This window comes from Takifugu rubripes, chromosome 1, assembly GCF_901000725.2.
Source record: "Takifugu rubripes chromosome 1, fTakRub1.2, whole genome shotgun sequence".
Classification (NCBI taxonomy): Eukaryota; Metazoa; Chordata; class Actinopteri; order Tetraodontiformes; family Tetraodontidae; genus Takifugu; species Takifugu rubripes.
The window spans coordinates 21254612-21274241 of record NC_042285.1 but is presented as its reverse complement, the minus strand read 5'-3'; the positions used below and the strand labels follow the sequence as shown (position 1 = coordinate 21274241).

Sequence of the window (19630 nt, the reverse complement as noted above, 5' to 3'; positions counted from 1 at the left end):
AAAAAAAAATAATTAAAAGATAAGAGAGAAAAAAAGAAAAACACTACAAAAAATATACTGAATAAATAAAGAACATTGATGTGTGGGAAAAAGATAAAAGCTATTTAAAAAAAAAAAAAAAAGATCTGAGCATAGAGTTTGAAAATAGCCAATAAATGTGGATTTGAGAAAATGCTACAGGGACTCAAGACGGCTTGATGTGATGCTGTTCCTCAAGAACACATATTTCTTTTTTGTTTCAAGGCTCCTGCAAAATTTGCTAACTGGTCCTTAGGCAGGAAAAAATAAGTAACACAAGCCAAAGTATGCAGCAGAGCTAAATTACAGAGCTTGAAAAGAAAATTGAGTTGTCTTTTTATCAGGAAAGAAAATTCTACATATTTCAATTACTTGAACTGCAGTAGCCAGAAAAAGAGTGAATAGACGTCAAATTTGATTAGACTTATTTTTAGTATTTTTACAAATTCCTCTTTATAACAGTGTTGTGACTGCTGTAATCACTGTAATTATAGTGATAGCAGTAATAATGGCTGTAGGTTACAGTTAAGGTGAGGCTTTTACGGATTCCGATGAACTGGAATGCCTCTTAAGGATGTTCATGTGTCGGACTCACTTTTCTTGTACTGGATAACAATGTCCCAGATGCTGCGTCTGGAGCAGGGGTCCACCCCTGTGGTGGGTTCATCCAGTACCACCAAGCGAGAGCCCCCTATGAAGGCGATGGAGATTGACAGCTTGCGCTTCATGCCCCCTGAAAGGGTGCCCACCCGCTTGTGTCTGTGGGCATACATGCCTGTCTCCTCTAAGATCCTGGTGGGCAAATAAATGAAACGCCTTTAACATGGCGCTGATGTTAACAGCCTTTTCCTATGCACTAATCTGACACATCCATCAGTTGCTGAGTAGAGGCTATTGACCATCTGGAATCAGTGGGGGGAGGTTCCTGTTGTAAGGCCCAGACTAATTTCAATATGCTACAAAAATCAAATAAATAATTCTACAGACTGACCAACTAAAACAGCCCAAGACCGCATCACATTGCAGTTTATGGGCTTGATCCCCAGTTATAACATCTCAGGGTTGCTGCTTGTGCAGTCATCCGGTTGGGGGCTCTAAGTGGTTAATTGCCCCACGGGGAAAAAAAAAAGTTTCAAGTAATAATAAACAACACACTACAGGTCTTTTCATGTTTTGCACCAAAGCCTAAAGATTATCACATGTCTATATACTTTTGACACTCAGGCAGGAACCTTCCAATGGCTGATCTGACTCACGTGCGAACTTGTTCACGGAGCTCTCGTTGTGTCCATTGTGGCGCCTTGATCTGGCCATATAGCAGCAGGTGCTCCTTGGCGGTCATGTGGTCGAAGAGGACGTCGTATTGCATGCAGACGCCAAGCTCTTTGCGAACCTCATCAGTGTCGGTCTGCATGTCTTTGCCATACACCTCGATAGAGCCAACCGATGGTGCAAAGAGGCCAGTCAGGAGAGACCTGGGCACAGAAAACGATTACCTTCGCCATCTTATTATTTTTTTTCTTCATTTCCCAATTTGCTGGTTCATTTTCCTGCAGCCTTTGCTGTGGCTCTCTTACAAAGCGTTATCATATTGGCAAAAGCAGCCACATTCAAAATGGAAATTTTGAATTCTAGTTGAGGACGACCCATCAGATTCATCTCCACCACGCTGTAATTTCAGTGCCAAGCTGAACAAAACAATTTCCCTGTCAGCAGCAAGCTACTGAGATGATTAAAGAGACGCTTGGATCAAACTCAAAAGACAATGCCTACAGTGTATCAATGGACAGACTGCATTTTTAGTTATCTGAGGACATGCTGATTCAGGCAGAACCTAAGACAGCTGTGGCCCACATACATGGTGGTGGTCTTGCCAGCTCCGTTGTGGCCAAGCAGTGTGGTCACGTGACCCTCGTAGAAAGAGATGTTCAGGTTTTGAATGGCTACTCGGTCGCCATAGAGTTTGCTGAGGCCATGGAGGGAAACGCCCACTGGCAGATGTGAGAAATTCTCGCCGGCATGAGATGAAACGCTGTTCTGGTCTACAAGAAACACACAATGAGAAAAGAATGTAAAGTGTAGTTAAATTTAACACTTAACTGAGCTGTTACAGCACAACTCTGTCGAATACCTTTTTCCTTGTCCTCAAAGAAAACAGGGAGATTCCTGTCCATGATGTTGGTGAAGAGGAGTCCTCTGGGAGCTTTCCTTTTTGACCTGAAGCAGCAGCACAGATCAGCCCAGAAGGAACCTTTGAATGGGAAGTACCACGGCGCAGGGATGCCATATTTTCCTGAAAGTTTAACAGACTCCTTATAAACATAACCAAACATATTTGGATTATTTAATGATATCGGCATAAGGCATTAACAGCACGCCGGACAATATACACACTGATTTTGTGTCTAATTGACGGAATTTCCAGAATTCTTCTCATACCTGGAAAGACCATCCGTACGTACGCTCCAATGATGAAATAGACAATGGAGTCAATGAGCATGAGCCAGCAGAGCCAACCGAAGGAGGCTTTGTCACCAGCAATGGGGGAGGTGTACATGTTGTTCCAGTGAATTCCTAAAGATGAGCAATAACAGCACCTTCAATTAACCCAACAAGTGGTAGTAATTTCAGTGTGTGCGCGAGGAGCCTTACCTTCTCCTTTAACCTCATAACGGGAGATGTATTGACCCGCATAACTGAAACAGGTTGGTGAAAACACACTCTGTAGGAAGACAAGATGAGACTATTCAGATCCCAAATGAGGGATTAAGAGCAAAACCTTTTGGTTGAAAAAAATATTGGTGTTACCTAACTACCCCTGGGGGCATCTGCTAAAAATAAACACTGGCGGTTTCTAAATTATATCTCCTGCCTTTCTTTGTTGTGTTATCAGTGTCCCTGTTTTTGTGAAGTTCCTCACCAGTATGCTCTTCTGGGAAAAGGTGAGAGTCGTCTCCACGGCCATGACAACGATGAAGGGGAAGAAACAGAGGATATAGATGAGGCTGCCGCTGAGGCCGGCAATGTAGGTCTTGTCGAAGAAGGAGCTGATGAGGTAACTGAAGGCCAGGACGCTCAAGCCGTAATCGCAGAAGTAAAGGAAAAGTAGAAAGCCATCGCTGTTTGGAAGGACACGCCCATATTTTAGCACCAGTGTGAGGATGATGATGGTGAACATGAGGTAGGTGGCACACTCCAGGAACCAGGCAAAGAAGTGGCTGAGTGGGTTGACGCCCATCATTTTCATATACTGTGGGGGGATGCAAAAATAACAATTCTGAAGACATAAATCAGCTTTATTTAATGTGAGAAAAGGTCACGTGATTTATGTGTTTATTCCTGACAGGTAACAGTGACAAGGTTTATCTCATTTCACACGGTACAAAGCATTACCTCATGCAGCCTCAGCTCCCTCTCGTGCACCAGTTTCTTGACAAAGTCAGCCACGAACAGCACCCAGGCCATCATCAGCATCAGTGGAAAGACAAAAGAGATGGCCTCCAGGTACCTGGGGAACACAGACGGAGCAACTGTCAGCGCTGTTGCTAAAAAACACCCGATCACTGTCAACGACAGCAGATGAAGAGGACGCTCATGAAGTCATCTGCTTGACAGGGAGGGCTTTTTTTATATACTTTTTATATACTATTTGTATTCATGCAAATAAATTCATCATCGTTGTAGTTTTTTCTCTTCATATAGGAAGCCTGGTGCTGAACAAATATTCCAGTTTTTCTTTTTTTTCCATCCAGCAAGCCTATTTTTCCACAGCAATTACGCCAGGCATTGAATTTTCACTAATCAATCAGTAGGACGGTGAGGACAATCACGTCTCATAGCTTGTAGTGGAGGAGAAAGCTGGCTGCTGGCGCTTCGGTGCAGCAGCACATACACTGGTGTTTCAGTCTGGCCAGATTCATTGGAAACAGTGCTGCATTCTGGTAGATCAGATATTCAGTGGATAGTGCAGAGATGTGTGGAGTTCTTTACGGATGTTATTAAAGCTGTCTCTCAGTGTGCATATGTAAAGCAGCAGTGAGCGTTCATCCACCCCGTGTGGAGTCAGTGAATGACTACTAGTCTGTGTTAATGCCCACTTTTCCCTTCATTGTGAGACACTGTGCGTCCTTTCATGTTTAAATAAACGCATGCCTCCTAAATTAAGCTAATGCTTAAGATGTTAGCACATGATCCCAGGCTTTCTTGGAACTTACTCATCCCGAAGGTGGCAGGGATAGGGGAAGGGCTGCAGCTGAACAGCAGGCTCTGCCACTGGATGGCCGGCATGGGTCTCAATGATGGCCCGTTCGATGTTCTCCTGCAGGTAGACAAACCCCCTGTTGTAGCGGAGCGTCTGCCGGGCTGAGATGTGTGGGTCCTTAATGAAAAAGGGGTCCCGGACTCTGTCAGTGCGCATGACATTGTCCATGTGCATGCGGATGGTGTATCGGACTTTGGGGGGTAAGGGGGCTGTGGAGGAGGAAGAGCCAGCCTTTTGCTTCCTGGATGAGTCACCGACTTCTGGAAGCCTGAATATGACACCTTAAAGACAGTTTGCATGATGTCATGTCAAGAATTAATCAAAGTCCAAACCTACTAATAGGCTGGACTATTAGTCAACATACAACCTTCACCTGCAAAACACTGGCCTTAATTTATAAAAATTAATAGCAGATTCTATTACAAGAGCAGTGAGATTATCATATCTGGTTCATGATTGTACCTACACTACACAATCAACCTAAGCGGGGGTGGGGGGGATCCGTGTGTGGTTGCCTTGCAGAACAGGATTAATCACTGCTGCTATTTACTCACTTGCATAGAGGTCTCGGTTTTTGGCGAGCTCTTGAGCTACAGTGTCAAGCTCTTTGGTATCATTGTAACCACGGTAGCGGTCAAACTTGATACAGGAAGAGAGGTTCACCATCAGCCTGGACAAGGTGGTGATCTGCTGCAGAATAGGCTTATTCTTCTCCAACAAGGTGGTCATGTTAGCTGTGGCAGAGCAGAAAAAACGAGCGGATGAAGCAGGTCAAAAGCACATTTCTGACACCGTCGGCTGCAACCTTTAAGGTCAGCTGTTAAACAATAAACCATCCAGCTTTGCTCAGTGCAATTTTGAGGTGCTAATAATTTTTGAGGTGAGTAAAATACAGTTTTTTGGCCTCCTTTTTAAAACTAGGCAAGCATGTATTTCATCTATTGTTGAAATTTGTGCAGTGCTTTCTATAACCCTGTGGAAGAGTCCCATTTTCTGACAGTTTGGGTATTTTACAGCCGGTGAGTGGAGTCGGGAAAGTGAGCTAAGCCTGGGATCTGCTGCTTACAAAAGTAAGACCTTCAAATGCTCACTCACAGAAGTTGCTGAGTGTCTCCTTCATTTTGCCGACATTGATGTCTGTCTGCATCTCAATGAAGTTCTGCACAAAGGAATTGCCGAGGGAATTCTGACAATGGGGAGGGAGAGCAGAAGAGACAGTGAACAACATCAATATTCAACTGCTGAAACAAGCTGAAGACCACTATAAAGTTTATCTCCAAACTTTCAGGCAACAGCAGCCTAGCCAGAATAATCAGGGGGGGAAGGAAGGAACGTAGGCACTTTCTTACCTGCAGCATGGGCAAGGTCTGGCTGAGTATCTGGGCTGAGTTTATGATGTAGTTGGAGGATTCGATCCAGTCCTCTGAGTGCTTCCTCAGGTTGGCAAACTCATTCAGGGTCGCATTGGCCTGGACAAGGGCAGAAGGACAAATGAGCATTAAAAAGAAAATCAACAACTCTGAGGCCAGAATCCACAACCTGTTGTTTTGGGGCATGTAGCTGTGAAAGCGTACAAAAGGGAACAGGACACCAAATCAGATCTATTAGAACAGCACCACAACAGAAGATGGTGACGCATACAAATATACGGACCCTCCTGCTGCTCTGTTTCCCTGGATATGCTACAACGTGACAATTAAACAGTCAATAAGCTGAAGAAACCCAAAAATGATGTATTACCACATGACAGCATCTGACAATGGATTTTAATGGAATATGGATAATGTACCGGTACATAAAAGTCATGAAGGTGCAAGCTGTAAGAGGAATTTGATTAAACATGTGAAGATAGTGTCCCAAGGGAGCCAATTCTGACTGGAATCCAGGAATCCTGGAGTAGCGACATACCTTCTCCATTATAGCCCTGGTGACGGGTGTGTCAGGGCTGAACAGAATGTGCCCCATCAGCATGGGTTTGAGGAACGCCCAGGCGATGGCTCCTCCAGTGGTGTTGACCATGTCCAAGTACATGTTCATGCAGAAGGGAGCTAAAGATGAGACGAACCATTATGCACAGGTATGCAGATACGTGCGCTATCTGCATAAATACTTCAAGGCCAAATGTCAAGGATGGTGGATGAAAGATGATGCTGATGTTAGATAGCTTTTTGACGTCAACTATGTTCTAAAAAGACTAATCATTTAATCTCAGTGTGATTCTCAGTATTACCCAAGATAATGTCAAGTTCCTGACTAATTTCCTAATTTCAATTTTCAATTTGTATTGTCCAAAGATTATAAATGCATCTCCTTAGCCCATCCACATTGTTAAAGAGACTTGATGCTGATTGCATCTTTTCAGAACTGTGACTTAGCCCACATTATAAAATAAAAGCTTTTCTGCTGACGTACAGGCGTTTCGAGGAATCTTAAACCTGTCAATCATCTCCTCCCTCTGGGCAATGTCAGTTATTGAGGGGCTCGACACGGACACGGCCGGCATTTGAGCGATTCCAAATACAGCAAGGATGCCGTTACTGCATAGCGCTCGAGAGAGGGTGACGAATGTGGCCTGCGTGGGGATGTTGTTCCTCTGTCCTCTCACCATCTGGGGAAAAAGAAAGAAGCTGCTTTTCGTCCACTTTGGTTCATGCATATGTTGAAACCAAAATCCACATCTCCTGTGACATAAACTCAAAGGCCTACTGACAATCTGACTGTAAGGCCTGTGGGAACACTACGCACTTTGGAAAAGTCGGCGTCGGCCATCAGGTTGAGGTCATCGATGGCGTACAAGTACCTCTGCAGCTGATTAATGGCAGGAAGAAACGAGTTCATCATGTTGGTTATGACCTTAGCGGCGTGAAGCAACACCTGCATCAAGGTCTGCACCTCTTCAGAGAGAATCATCTAGAAAACAGTAAACAATCATCACCAAAATGATTATATTGTGCGTTTCACTGCGAGCTGTGACCTTATGAGGGATGGCAAAGGTGAAAGAATGGCCCGTATTTACGAGTCATTTATCACCTTTGACCTCTATTATTTATATTTACTAAAATCAAATCTGACAGTTCAAAATCAGATGTTGGGCTTCCTTATTGATCCATTTTGTCCTTTAACTTGTGCTGCACAGCAGATATTTCTGCTACAACACAACACCCAGTTAGCTGCTTACTTTGGCAATATGCCATTTTTATTTTGCGTGTGTGTGTGTGTGTGTCTGTCTGTGTGTGTGTGTGTGTGTGTGTGTGCACGCGTGTGTGTGTGTGTGTTGAAGGAAATTTCAATCTTTGGTTAGGTACACTTAAGGTACACAAGCCCAGAACATACATTTAGAGGGTGGATTTCTCCACGGAGAGTCATGTCAACAGTTTAAAAAGGTTTAAAAAGTTTTAACTCACAAACCAGTAACATAAATTTTAAAAAGCTAGTCAATGAATTAGATTTATATTTTGCAGATTGTGGTTTTAAAATGAAATCCAATCAGCCTAAAAAAGAAAGACAAATAAACACTTTTGTCCAGGCATGATATAAAAACTTCACAGATTTATTTTGCACCCACATTCCGCACTATTGATGGAGGTCTCGCTCTTTCTTTCCTTTTGTATAAATCATGTTCTTTCATGTACATCAACTATGAAACATGTTGTTCGAAGGGTTTTCCCTCACCAAGCTACGCTGTGTCTGTTCTCCAAACAGATGCTGTGAAATAAATAATGACGTCCTGCTGCAGCGCTTTTTTCAATCAGCGATCACAGCCGCATGTACAATCACTAACCCTTCACACTCCCTGGCGCTGGCGCTTCCACAGAAGCACGGAAAGAACGTCCACAACAGAGGAACTCATCAGGGTGCTTTAGTTAAAGACTCGGTCTTACTCTGTAGATGAATTTCTCAGTGTTGAGATGGCGAGCCATCAGCACCGACAGGGTGTACCAGTCCTTAACAGACATGGAGCAGAAGGCCTTCAGGATGACCGCGTCCATCTTCTGCTGCTCCACGTATGCTCTGGAGTTGCAGTGACGCAGATTGACCAACCAGGACAGGATCTGATCAGGCAACAACAGCGCTGAAATCACTAAACAAGTAAGCTAAGCAAAAAAACTGTTTAATGGCATCATAAAACATCACTGTGTTATTAATCTTATACTCCAACAATCGAAGGACTTGAAAGGGAGAAAAATAAGCTAGTTTAAACCATGCTATTAACATATAAGTAAAGTTAAAATGAATACAGATAGCTAAAACTTTGTCAACATTTAAGAGCCTTAAAATCATATTTATTAAATATTCTATGTTTTATCTAATGTTAGTATTAACAATAGTGCTTCTGCCCTCTGCAACCTGACTCATATAAGCTCAAATTGACCTTTCTCCTCAGAGAGCAGATCAGGTGGGGAACCTGGAAGCTCTTCCTGAGGTGTCATTTCTCCAAACAATTCTTATTGTTACTCTTTACACAGAAGCGAGGAAATGTTTCCTTCCACTATGTTTATAGGATGCATCTGACTCACCATTAAATTGTTGTTCGGTATGGCTGTATCCATCAGCCGGCGGAGAGCAACCAGACTAAAATTCATGTGTTGTTGAACATCTGCAAGGAATGCCGAGTTATTCCTCAGCATTTCTCCGACCGTCAACACTCCTGGGGAAAAAAGAGATAGTGGATTTATTGTAGCGCCAGTATCTACATTTGATATACTGACAACATGTCAAGGGCTGATAGGGACGAAGCTAAACCTGCGAAAAAAAGCTTTTTTCCTAAAGCAACAATAATTGACAAATTGCCTGTGAGGAGAAAGTCTGTGGATACAGGTGGGCGGAACTGGTCTGTGAAAGATTTCAAGGTATGCATGTATGGAATTCTGCCTTCCTTTTGGATTAATATCTGTTTCCCTACTTAAATAAATACCACATATAAGAACAAACAAACTGCAGGGAGGACAGGCTGTGGAACAGGAACATCAGTAACCTATGACAGCATTTCTTAGTAGCGCACAAATAAGATAATTAAAAACTGGAAGGACGAGTTCTGCAACTATTTTTTTTTAAAAAAATGAATGCCATTACATTCCTTTATGTCAGTTTAACAAAGCTAAAATTCCATCCTTGATTTATTTATATTTAAAATATGCGGCGGCACAGCTTTTAAAAACTCATGCAGTTTAGACCACTTTAAAGCACGAAAACAACGCGAGAGTGACGCTCGCTAACTATAAACAAATACACAGACCTTAAGATGGTACCGCTGCTATTTCTTATTGATATGTTTATAACATGAAAACAAGCAATACATTTACTATTAATTAATTAACTACTAACAGGGACTTAAATGTAAAATGTAATGTACAAATTTTTGGAATTATTATTTTTTTATTGTGATAGCAATTACTCATAAAATGCTATTTACAATTTGAAAGATTGTTAGTATTGTGACGATTAGAGTTAAGTCCTACCTGGAGATGTGATGTTAATACTGAGAGAACTCAGGGTGCTGGTGTTAAAGCCCAAACCTTGACTCAACGCAGATGTCCTGTAATCACAGATCAACAGAGATGAAAACAAATGCATCAAAGGGCGAAGTTTGTGTTCGGGATAAACGGTCAAAGTAAATAAGAGGCTGTAGCTCCAGAAATCCATTCAGCAGATCAGAGAGAGGATACCTCTGAACGTGAAGCAAAGAGAAAACTGCTGTACCAGTCTGACTTGATGTTGTAGGTGCTCGGCTCTCCAATGACAGCGTGGAAGATGGCATCGTTCAGAGAAGTCATGTTGAACTTTAGGCTTTCGATCAACAGCTGCAGGCTGGGCAGGAGTGTGTGACACAGCTGACCAGGCTTCATGTAGAGGGTCCACTCCAAAACACTCATGGTAGAAGTGTTCTTCAACATACACACCTAAAAAGAACCACCCAAATCAGCACCAGTGGAGTTTAGGAACAAATCTGGATTGTAAAGTTTCAAATCACCCTCATTAGGTCTTATTGAAATAGGTATAGGTGAGTTATATCAATTAATTAAAGTTCCTTTTCCTCCTTTTTTATTGTTTAACTCTTCTGGACCTCTCCAGAATAATGGCAGGGCAACATTATAGCAACAGCAGCTAATAACATCTAACAGCTAATATAAATGATAACAAAGTAACTTTTATGCTATTTTAATGTTAAAGTAAACAAAAATTATATAAAAATTCATACAAATCTAACACCTTGGACCGTTGGGAGCTATGTTATTTAAGAGTCCTGTATTTATAAATAATAAGACACACAGAGTAAAAACAATTTTTTGAACTTCTCAGTGCATTTTTATACAAAAATGAAAGTGGTAGAAGCCATGCAGAGACCTGAGATCTCAGTTGCTGAAGTTGTGCTGTGAATTCAGGGGCCGACGGGTTGATTTGGAAGAGCTTAGCGACTGTTTGGATGGCCTGTTGCATGACGATCAGGTTCTCTGCAAAAGGCAAGACAACATGAAAAAGGGGGGGGGGGATACAGAGGATAAATGAGTCAGACAGGAAGATGTGATGGGAGCGAGAGAAAGAGGGCAAGAAGATCTGAAAGGTGACCGAATAACACGACATCCCAGTGGGCCTCATTACAACTCGCACCATTACGGGGCAGCGGCGTCAGGCAGCGCTCAACAAATGATGTGCTTAAAGTGAAGCCATGCATGGGGACTGATGGGGCCAACGGGGCCAGGAGTAGTGGATGCTGTCGTGCATTAAAACACATCTGACAAGCCCTAAGAAAGGAACTACCTCAGGCAACAGGATGCGATGCGATGACAGAATATTTAATTAGGCCAGAATTAGACAATGGCAGTGTTTAATCTTGGGGTGCTGTAAACCTGCAGGGCTTCCCGACTACAGTGTGTGCATGTAAGGAATACAAGTGGGGTTTCAGAGGAACGAAGCTACATTTGCGTCCTAAAGAGCGAAAACATTATGACAAAAGCACGGATGCCAATTAAAAGGAGGTCAAAGATGTCCACTTGCAAGACTATACCGGGAGATGTTGAGAGAGGGCGGACAGGATAAGTGATTGAATTCCACTTTGCTAATGAGATTTAGAAAGGTGCTGAGTGGCCACCTGCTGGAGAAGGGCCATGAGATCTTTAGGAACAGAAGCTGAACTGATGTGAAGCTGGATACTCCACACAGTACCAGATCTATGATGTTAACGTCATACTTTCTGCTCTATCTACAAGTCATTATTAAATGTAAAGGTTGGGCTTATACTGTCATAGCCACTGTGTAAACACGCATCACTGTACAATGTGGCAACAAGTAAATCAAGCATGACAAGAAGGAAATTCACAGAGGAGTCAGGAGGTAAAGTTAATTGGAAGAGACTAAAAGGATAACAGGATTCATTTGGGGATTCTTCACTGAACTAATGAGTGCACATTTCTCATTATGAAGGCCTGCCCTGGACCAATAAGCGTTTAAGATGTCCAGACTGAGGTAGAAACAATGTAGCTTCAAAGCATCAGGTTACCTGGAGATTCACTGGCAAGAGCTCGACTAATGTTTTTGAGCGTTGGGGCCAAGGGGAAACTATCAGGAAGTGTACGAACAGCATCCCACAGCATATCCATGGATGGCCTGAGAAAGATTAAAGAAGTGCTGTACTGAATCAACTTATCAAAGAATCATTTTAAATGCATTTCCTTCCCCCCCTTACAACCTAATTTAATACAGTAAATATGTTGTATCAGGCAAATTTTTTCACAGTTTGACTTCACAGGTACCGAAACTGATATTTTGTACATAACAGAAACCAAAAAACAATAACTTGAAAACTTCCTTGTTGGAACAGGTGTGAAAAAGGTGTGAACTGAAAAATGTCAGGAATGGAAACTCATCATTCAGCCTAATCCAGGAACCTCTCCTTTATGTACGCCCAAATTTATGTAGTCTCCTGTCACGAGTTATTGACAGAAACTGGAACATTACTGTCTGTACAGTTACTTCAGTAACATTTTCTAAAATGATGTAGTATGTAATTAGGTATAAGATTTGTTGAGCCCTAATCAAAGAATACTCACGTCTCAAAAGTTCCGGGGTGGGTGAGGAAGGAGAAGACACTGAGCGCGGCGTGAATGGTCTCCTCCCGAGAGGCGTTCAAACCCCACGGCATTCCTTGTGTTGCCCCATTTAGGACAACTTTCAAATCAGGATTGGCAGCGAATACATGAACAGTCTCCATGATTTCGGCTGTGGCAGGAGGGACAGACATGGCTCTGAACATGGAGGGATAGTCGATGTAAAAGAGGTCTATGAAGTCATCCATGGGGTCCCTTGGTGTCTGCAGGACTTCACGCTTGTGACGGCTCCGTGTTGGATGGTAACTCTGCTCAAACATACCCCCATGGTTTACAAGACCACCAGTGCTTATCAGCTGCCGGAACATTTTCAGAATGTTTCCGACCAAGTCCTCCAACAGCTCCCAGAGTACTGACAAGTCCTTATTTATCTGAGCCACAACAGCCCAGACAGGCCGCAAGATGTCGTAGATTTGGGGCAGAGTCTGAGTCAACAGGTCCAGTCCAGACGCTTGAGTGGTGGAAAGCCATGCAAACATCTCAGTGAGCCTCTGTGCGATCAAGTTTGAGTCATTGGATGCCAAGAAGTTCTCCAGAGCTTGGTAGACCTCGGGCGCGTGACCAAATATCTTCATGTCGATCATCATCTTCACGGCATTCCTTATCATGTCAGCAATGGCCGCCTGGTTCAGTCCAGAAGTGGGCAGAATGATGTTTGCGGAGGAGAGGAAGATCATGGCTGCCTCCCTGAAGAGGATCTCAGATGTGTGGTTGTTTTGAATCAGATGGAGGTTCTCCAGGACGTGACTGGCTGCTTTCTCTACAGCACGGATGTAAGGATGCAGCAAGGGGGCCACTTTCAGCACCTCATCTGCGAGCATCCTGATGGAAGCCAGGCTGGGGAGCGGCAAATTCAAATAATATCATTTCCATTTGCAGGGATTGTAATAGCTAAACAACACTAAACAACACAACAAAGTGAACTATTTTTCACTGCTGTCCTCCCTGCTGTCCAGGTTGTCCCTCCACACTGTTAAAAGCTGCAATCAAAGTTCTCATGTTCTGTCACTGTGTTGGCTCGTTACTGCATTTCCAATAAAAATAATCTACAGATTACGTAGGAATCAAACTGGTTAAACTAGTGCCCTGAAGATAATGCTACAGAGGACTGAGGTCATCTAGAGATATGTATCTGTCTATGATAACCAGGGTGTATCTCTACAGAAAAAATAAAAGCATGTTAAATATGTTCTGACTTTGATCTTCAGTGGATTTTATTATAAGGGTGCATTGCAATTTAAATATGTGCAGTCAAACTGTTGTTCAGTCTTCAATATTTGTTTTTCTTTTTGCTGAATTGTTCATTTCAGCTGTATAGTGCCTCTAAAATGATCACCTGTTTTCCACATTAAGGCTTTGGAGCTGCTTGTACCAGTGATGCTGTGCCCCAGGATTCAGAGGCTGGCCCATCCAAACAGAGAACAGGCTGGAGAAGTTCATAATCAGCCTCTCTGTCACGAGAGTGTGATTAATGCTGGCCTGGTAGAAGGACTGTACAATCTTGACAATCCTAGCAGCCGTGGCATTCCCAGTCAATGGTCCCATCTGATGTAGAGATAACATGTATGACAGAACAGGGAGAAGGGATAAGGCAGCTTTCCTTGTGCAACAATAGTGCCACCAAGTGGCAGAATCTATTAAATTTACTTTGTGAAAGTATGTTTATTTCATCTGAGGAACACACAAAGATTTTCTTGCCAAATCTCTATTCAATCATCATGTGTCTTACACTCATGTTTAGGTGGATGATGTCGTTATAGGCATCTATAAGGGGCTGCATGCTGACATTGCACCACATTGCCATGGCATCCTGGCTTAACCCCACCATCGCTCCTACCGGCTGCCAAACTTTGAGAACATCACTGCAAACCAATGTTCCATTTGCCTGCAGAGAAGTATGTCAAATACGGCATAAATGAGTCACATGCATTGTTTTGTGTAAAGAAGTAGCGTCGGTCAAACAGACAAAACCAGAACAGAGTGTCTGAAAGAACTGCATGAGGGAAACAACAAATATGTCCATGCAGATGACAGATAAACAAAGAAAGGACAGGTTTGTCACACAGGTATCAGGTTGTCATGCTGGTTAAACGCCCACTTATAGTGAATACGTGTAGTAAACACAATGTACATGAATTAACAGTGGGTCATCTATGGTTTCATGCAGCAGTAACAAAGCTCTCTCAAAGGAACACATGCTGCAACGTTTCCTGCTACGTGATATATTCGTTCCTGGATTAGAGTCCTTGCAATATAAATTAAATTTAACTGATAGTGATCTGATACCTGGGAGGGGGGGTGGTATTTCTTCTAAATATATTACAAAAGGTTCTGGTAAACTAATGGTTATGTATCTGCCGCTGGGGAGTGTATGGTGACATCAATGTTTAAAACAAAAGTCTAACCTTCTGAGCAGCCTGCAGGGTGAGTTCAATGGCAAGCTGCATTTTGTCCTGCAGCCCCGTGACGTTAAACTGACTGCTGTTTACCAATGAAGCTATTCCTTTCATCAGTGTTACCAAAGGCGTCTCCAGACTTAAGATCATCGCTAAAAGGAGAAAACATTAAAGGGAGGAAAACAAGACGTGCAGCTGGATAACAAAACAAACAACATTTCTGATAAGATTTCTAGTAGTAGCCTTACCGTTCTCTGCTTGAATGTTTCTCACTATTCTTGCCATGACTTTTTCAGCCAGTGTGATCACAGTTGGGACACTGTCCCACACCTCTGTCTCTCTGAGCATTGACAGCAGTGCTTCAACCATTTTTTCAAATCTGTACAAGAAATGAATTTGCTTTGGGTCACCCACAGATGCACCTGATCAACAGTGGGCATTAGGAAAGCTGCTGTGTGTGCATACTTGTCCCACGTGTCTTTGTCTGCCTTCCCAGTCACCAGCTGCTCCAGGACTGGTGCAAGGTGAGCAAAGTCCATCAGCGATGATGCAGTTGTAGGTGAACCAGGGGTTCCAGTGAGGAGCGGCCAAAGTTTGCTGAGAATTCTTCCAATCTAAAATAAGATGAGAGTGCCAAACATATTTTAAAAAAATGTAATATATTTGAAGGTAAAATAAGATGCTAAAATATTCCATGGGTGCATAATTTTGAATAAATGAGGATGTTGTTTTGTTTTTTACCTGGACAAAAATAACGGGCAAGTTTGGATCTTCAAAACTTGCCCATATACTCATGTTTCCTGAAACCAAAAATAAAGTGTTGTTGATGTACTTAAACACACCAACCTTGTTCTATGATTATCAGTATGATTCCGGGTATTGGAAATATGTAATAACGAAAAAAAAACCTCTTTTACCTCGGCCGGACTCCAACACAAATTGCGTAATGTTGATGAGCACAGAGATGTAAACGTTGGCTGAGCTGTTTCCTGGGAGGAGGCTCTGGATTGTCCTCATCTCATTCAAAATTCTTCAGAAAAAAGAATAATCAACATTTCTAATCTGAAATTCTCATCAAACAATAATCTAAGATCTTGGCATTAAATCCTCCTCCTTAATGACTGCAAGAGAAGATGGGCAAATTCAGCATGGTTCCGCTAAACTGTTCTATACCAATTTACATACAACCTCTTATTTGTTGAATTGTAAACCATCGCATCTATAATTTTGAAAAAAAACTCATATAGAAACCTTGCAGAGATCAGAAAATAGTTGAACTTGTATCACTATTCACATTTCCTGGGTGACAACTGAGGTGTAACTGTTTGTTCCACCATTACTGATTAAAATGCTAGCATTTCAGCGTTAACAGAGAATAAGGAATCACTCACAGCTGATTCCAGTTGTCTGGATCTGAGAATGAGGAGATCGTCTGGAAATATGTGACCACTACTTTGAGTCCAGAAAGCATGTAGGAGCCAGCCATTCCCGGGAACAACTCCCGGACGACACTCTCAGTCCTCTTGAGGATGACGAGGGAGATGTTACGTGAAGAACCAAAGTTCATGTCTGGTTGGAGAATGAGCCTAAGAGAGTTGTGCACAATCTCCAGGATGTTGTGTTGCACAGAGAGTGACAGTGGGGTCACAGTTCGATTCAGGATCTGCAGGGCGTTTTGGGCTGCTTCCAAGATGGTCGCTAAAAACTGGTCACTCTGTAGACCGCCCGGTTGCTCTGCTATCATGACCGCTTTGCTCAGAGATTGGGTGACGTTGCTGATGATGGAGAGGTAGCTGAGCTGATCATTATCAAGAAAATCCCTCAGTGTCTGAAGCAGGTGATGCAGGTCCCTTATAGGGGTGGAGGCATCTATGGAGGAGTTTCCCCACTGGAGCATACTGGTGAGGAGTGACGGGACGTTGGGTTGTTTCATCCACATCTCTATTAGGTCGAGGTACAGCCGAACTTGAAGCTTAGCAGCTTTCAAGTTGTGCGGAAGGAGAAACGGTGAGGAGCCTGATGTATTGCTTTGAAGCTCCAGGTTTAATATGATTAGATCAAAGAGACGTCGGAAAATCGCAACTGAAGTCAGGCCGACTTCATGAAGCCCTGCACCATCTATGGGGAACCGCAGGTTGTTTATGAGGTGCTCCACTTGGTTGCTCACAAACAGCGTGAAATTCGTACTTGCTAGTTGGAGCGTCACTTGCATTTGCGTGAGGGAGAAAAAGGGTTGAAGAAGGTCAGCGACCGAGCTGTTGTTGCTGATCGCTACGATTCTTTTCAAGTACCAATCAATGATCTGCAAGTATACTTTCTGTGCATATGTGGGGTTGGTCATCAGCAGTGTGGCGTTGAAAGAGGTGTTAAATGGCAGGGGAAGGGTGGCAAGCTGGATCAGTCCTTCCAGTACTCTGAGTTCATTCATGATCTCTGGAGTGGTCAGGTTGTTCAGCTGGAGGCTCACTTTGACATTGGCCAGAGTCACATTGAGGGCCTGCACCAGTACCATAGCTGGATTGGAGGTGAAGTTGGACTGGACAATTTCACTGATGGTGTTATTGACAATAAGCGGGATCGTGGAAAGGATGGCCGTGTCATTACGGAGAGCGGGTAGGTGCATCAGGAAGCCGATGACCCCGTTTGCCAGTCTTTGAACACACTGGGCTGTCACCATTATGTTATTCTGTGGTTCGAAACACTGGCGAGCATTGATTATTTGCATTATGTTAACAATCAGGTCATTTATGTTAGCCGCGCCAGCTAACGTGGCAATCTGGTTCAGGTCATCAATAGTCAGATTGGACTGTTTCAGAGCACTCTGGACATCAGAAACGGTGATATTCTGTGCAGCCATAACCAGTCTGATGAAATGAAGAGTTTGTCTGAATGTTCTGACATAGGCAGCATCATTTGAGGACAACAATAACGGGAAGAATATGGAGGCGACTTCCTCATATTGTTGCATCCTCATCAGAGTGTTGGGCGTCGTAAATGTGAGGCTGACAGAACCATTGGCAGACAGCATCATGTCTAAAATCTTATCAAGGAAGGTGAAAATTTCAGAAACGCCAGCTAAGCAGTTGTGACCTGCTGCACATTGGCCCACTTTATCTTGCAGAGTTTTGAATTCCTGCAAAAACCTAACAGCTTCGACTTGGACATGAGGTGGTAGTAATGGCACAAACTTCTGTATAACAGTGTTCTGAGCAGCATCGGGCCCAGCACGGGTCAGGTTTTGAAGGCTCACTGGAGTTAGGAGGCTGAGAAAGTCCTTAAAAATCTGGTGGAGTTCGGTGACCTGTGCCAGGCTCAACTGTCCATTAGGTAGTGAGGAACGGTCCATTCTTTTCAGTCTTAACAGAGAAATCACAAATTCCTGCAGCTGCTGTATGTAAGCCAGAATGATGTGAGTCGGGTCACCGTTTGGAGAATCAGTGACTGTCTTCAGCAGCTCCATGGCCTTCAGGATGGCCTCCACCATCCCTGACGAGGTCTGGTTAGTGTAAGGTTCCAGGCTTTTCCTGACACGCGCTACATCATCGGGAGTGATGTATTTTAAATATGTGAGCAGAGAGTGGCCCATGATGTGGGAGAGCGATATGGTGAGATTATCCTCCATGGAGAGGAACTTCACGATCAAGCGTTCCAGCTGAGGCATGGTTGCATCTGACTCGTTGAAGGTAAAAATGTGCTGGTTGAGCCTGCCAATCTTTAAGGCAGCATCAATGACGGCTGAGGCATTGGGAGGTTGGTGACTGAAGAGCAGAGGCAGCAGCGGCGTCAGACCGGTGGACTGTAGCAGGCTGCTGATGTGGGGACGCATCAGCTCAATGTTAGAGATGCTGCTATCAGGAAGCCCGACGATCTTCTTAACAAAGTCGTCCACTTTGTTCAGCAGGTTGATCAGGTAGGTGCTCATCGCACCGCCACCTTTCAGTTCCTTTGTCAAGAACGAGCTGGCCAGAGATGTATAGGCGGAACTATAGATATCTTGCAACAGTTTCACAGTTCCTTTGAGAAGACTAAAGACAAAACAGGGAAAATAACATGAGATTCTGACAATAAACCTTTAAATGGTTACGTTAGAACTAATAACAATTTCTTTTTTCCAACAGAAAAAATAGTGTCCAGGCAGAACCCTTCAGTCAAAAGGGATCCAGATACTTATAACACCTTCTTATAAATATTGTCAGAGGTCACATACTGGCCCATGTTACTTACTCAATGAGGAAATTTGGATTTGATGACCTCAGAATTCGAGTCAATGCCCCAACAAACTCTGTCCAGTTGATATTAACATCACAATGAATGGATGAGGTGAAGATGTTGATTTGACCTGAGGGGAAAGAGAAGCAGCTAATAAATGTGAGATATAGATCATAAGTAAGAAAAGTCAAATTGTTCCATGTACATTTGTTGTACGTAATATATATGCTCAAAAAAATGAATGATTGAAGAGTAAAAGCACAAAAAGCATCACTTTATGCTATTAAAAGTATGTATAAAAGTGGTATGATTTTCCATTAGAGTCAAAAGAATGAAAACACTGACTTACAGTTTGTTGGCTTTGGGGTTGTGGCAGCGTCCCTGTAATTTAGAATCCAGTTCACCATGTGAAAGTAGTGCTTTAGCTCAGGCCACCACTGACTCGCCTCAATCTTCTCACCAAAATTCACCATGGACATGAAGAAACTACAACCAAAGCAAACAGGAAGAAGCACAAACCGTTGAGGAGGCACTGCATGCAATGAAAAACACAGTAGATATCCGGTCTATCAGTCTGTTCCTTTCCTTCATTTCCCACTATTCCGACATTCACTCGGATTACATTTCATCATTGCACCTCT

At 43.1% G+C, this 19630-nt stretch overlaps 1 protein-coding gene across 1 annotated transcript in view; it reads right to left on the bottom strand.

Annotated features, from left to right (window-relative positions):
* abca12 (ATP-binding cassette, sub-family A (ABC1), member 12) overlaps window positions 1–19630 on the bottom strand; it is a 47589-nt gene that overhangs the window by 17632 nt on the left and 10327 nt on the right. Inside the window, exons 17-48 of the mRNA XM_029839226.1 lie at window positions 19339–19475; window positions 19005–19119; window positions 16172–18805; window positions 15698–15810; window positions 15522–15580; window positions 15246–15394; window positions 15029–15159; window positions 14790–14932; window positions 14114–14269; window positions 13721–13929; window positions 12328–13221; window positions 11778–11884; window positions 10625–10731; window positions 9980–10179; window positions 9739–9815; window positions 8797–8927; window positions 8161–8331; window positions 7025–7189; window positions 6692–6887; window positions 6188–6327; window positions 5629–5748; window positions 5375–5465; window positions 4834–5013; window positions 4233–4560; window positions 3412–3526; window positions 2939–3268; window positions 2671–2740; window positions 2458–2592; window positions 2150–2311; window positions 1877–2060; window positions 1275–1493; window positions 614–810 (exon numbers count right to left, since the gene is read on the bottom strand). Of these exons, the coding sequence (XP_029695086.1) occupies window positions 614–810; window positions 1275–1493; window positions 1877–2060; window positions 2150–2311; window positions 2458–2592; window positions 2671–2740; window positions 2939–3268; window positions 3412–3526; window positions 4233–4560; window positions 4834–5013; window positions 5375–5465; window positions 5629–5748; window positions 6188–6327; window positions 6692–6887; window positions 7025–7189; window positions 8161–8331; window positions 8797–8927; window positions 9739–9815; window positions 9980–10179; window positions 10625–10731; window positions 11778–11884; window positions 12328–13221; window positions 13721–13929; window positions 14114–14269; window positions 14790–14932; window positions 15029–15159; window positions 15246–15394; window positions 15522–15580; window positions 15698–15810; window positions 16172–18805; window positions 19005–19119; window positions 19339–19475 (8165 nt within the window). The remainder of the gene's footprint in view (window positions 1–613; window positions 811–1274; window positions 1494–1876; window positions 2061–2149; window positions 2312–2457; window positions 2593–2670; window positions 2741–2938; window positions 3269–3411; window positions 3527–4232; window positions 4561–4833; window positions 5014–5374; window positions 5466–5628; window positions 5749–6187; window positions 6328–6691; window positions 6888–7024; window positions 7190–8160; window positions 8332–8796; window positions 8928–9738; window positions 9816–9979; window positions 10180–10624; window positions 10732–11777; window positions 11885–12327; window positions 13222–13720; window positions 13930–14113; window positions 14270–14789; window positions 14933–15028; window positions 15160–15245; window positions 15395–15521; window positions 15581–15697; window positions 15811–16171; window positions 18806–19004; window positions 19120–19338; window positions 19476–19630) is intronic.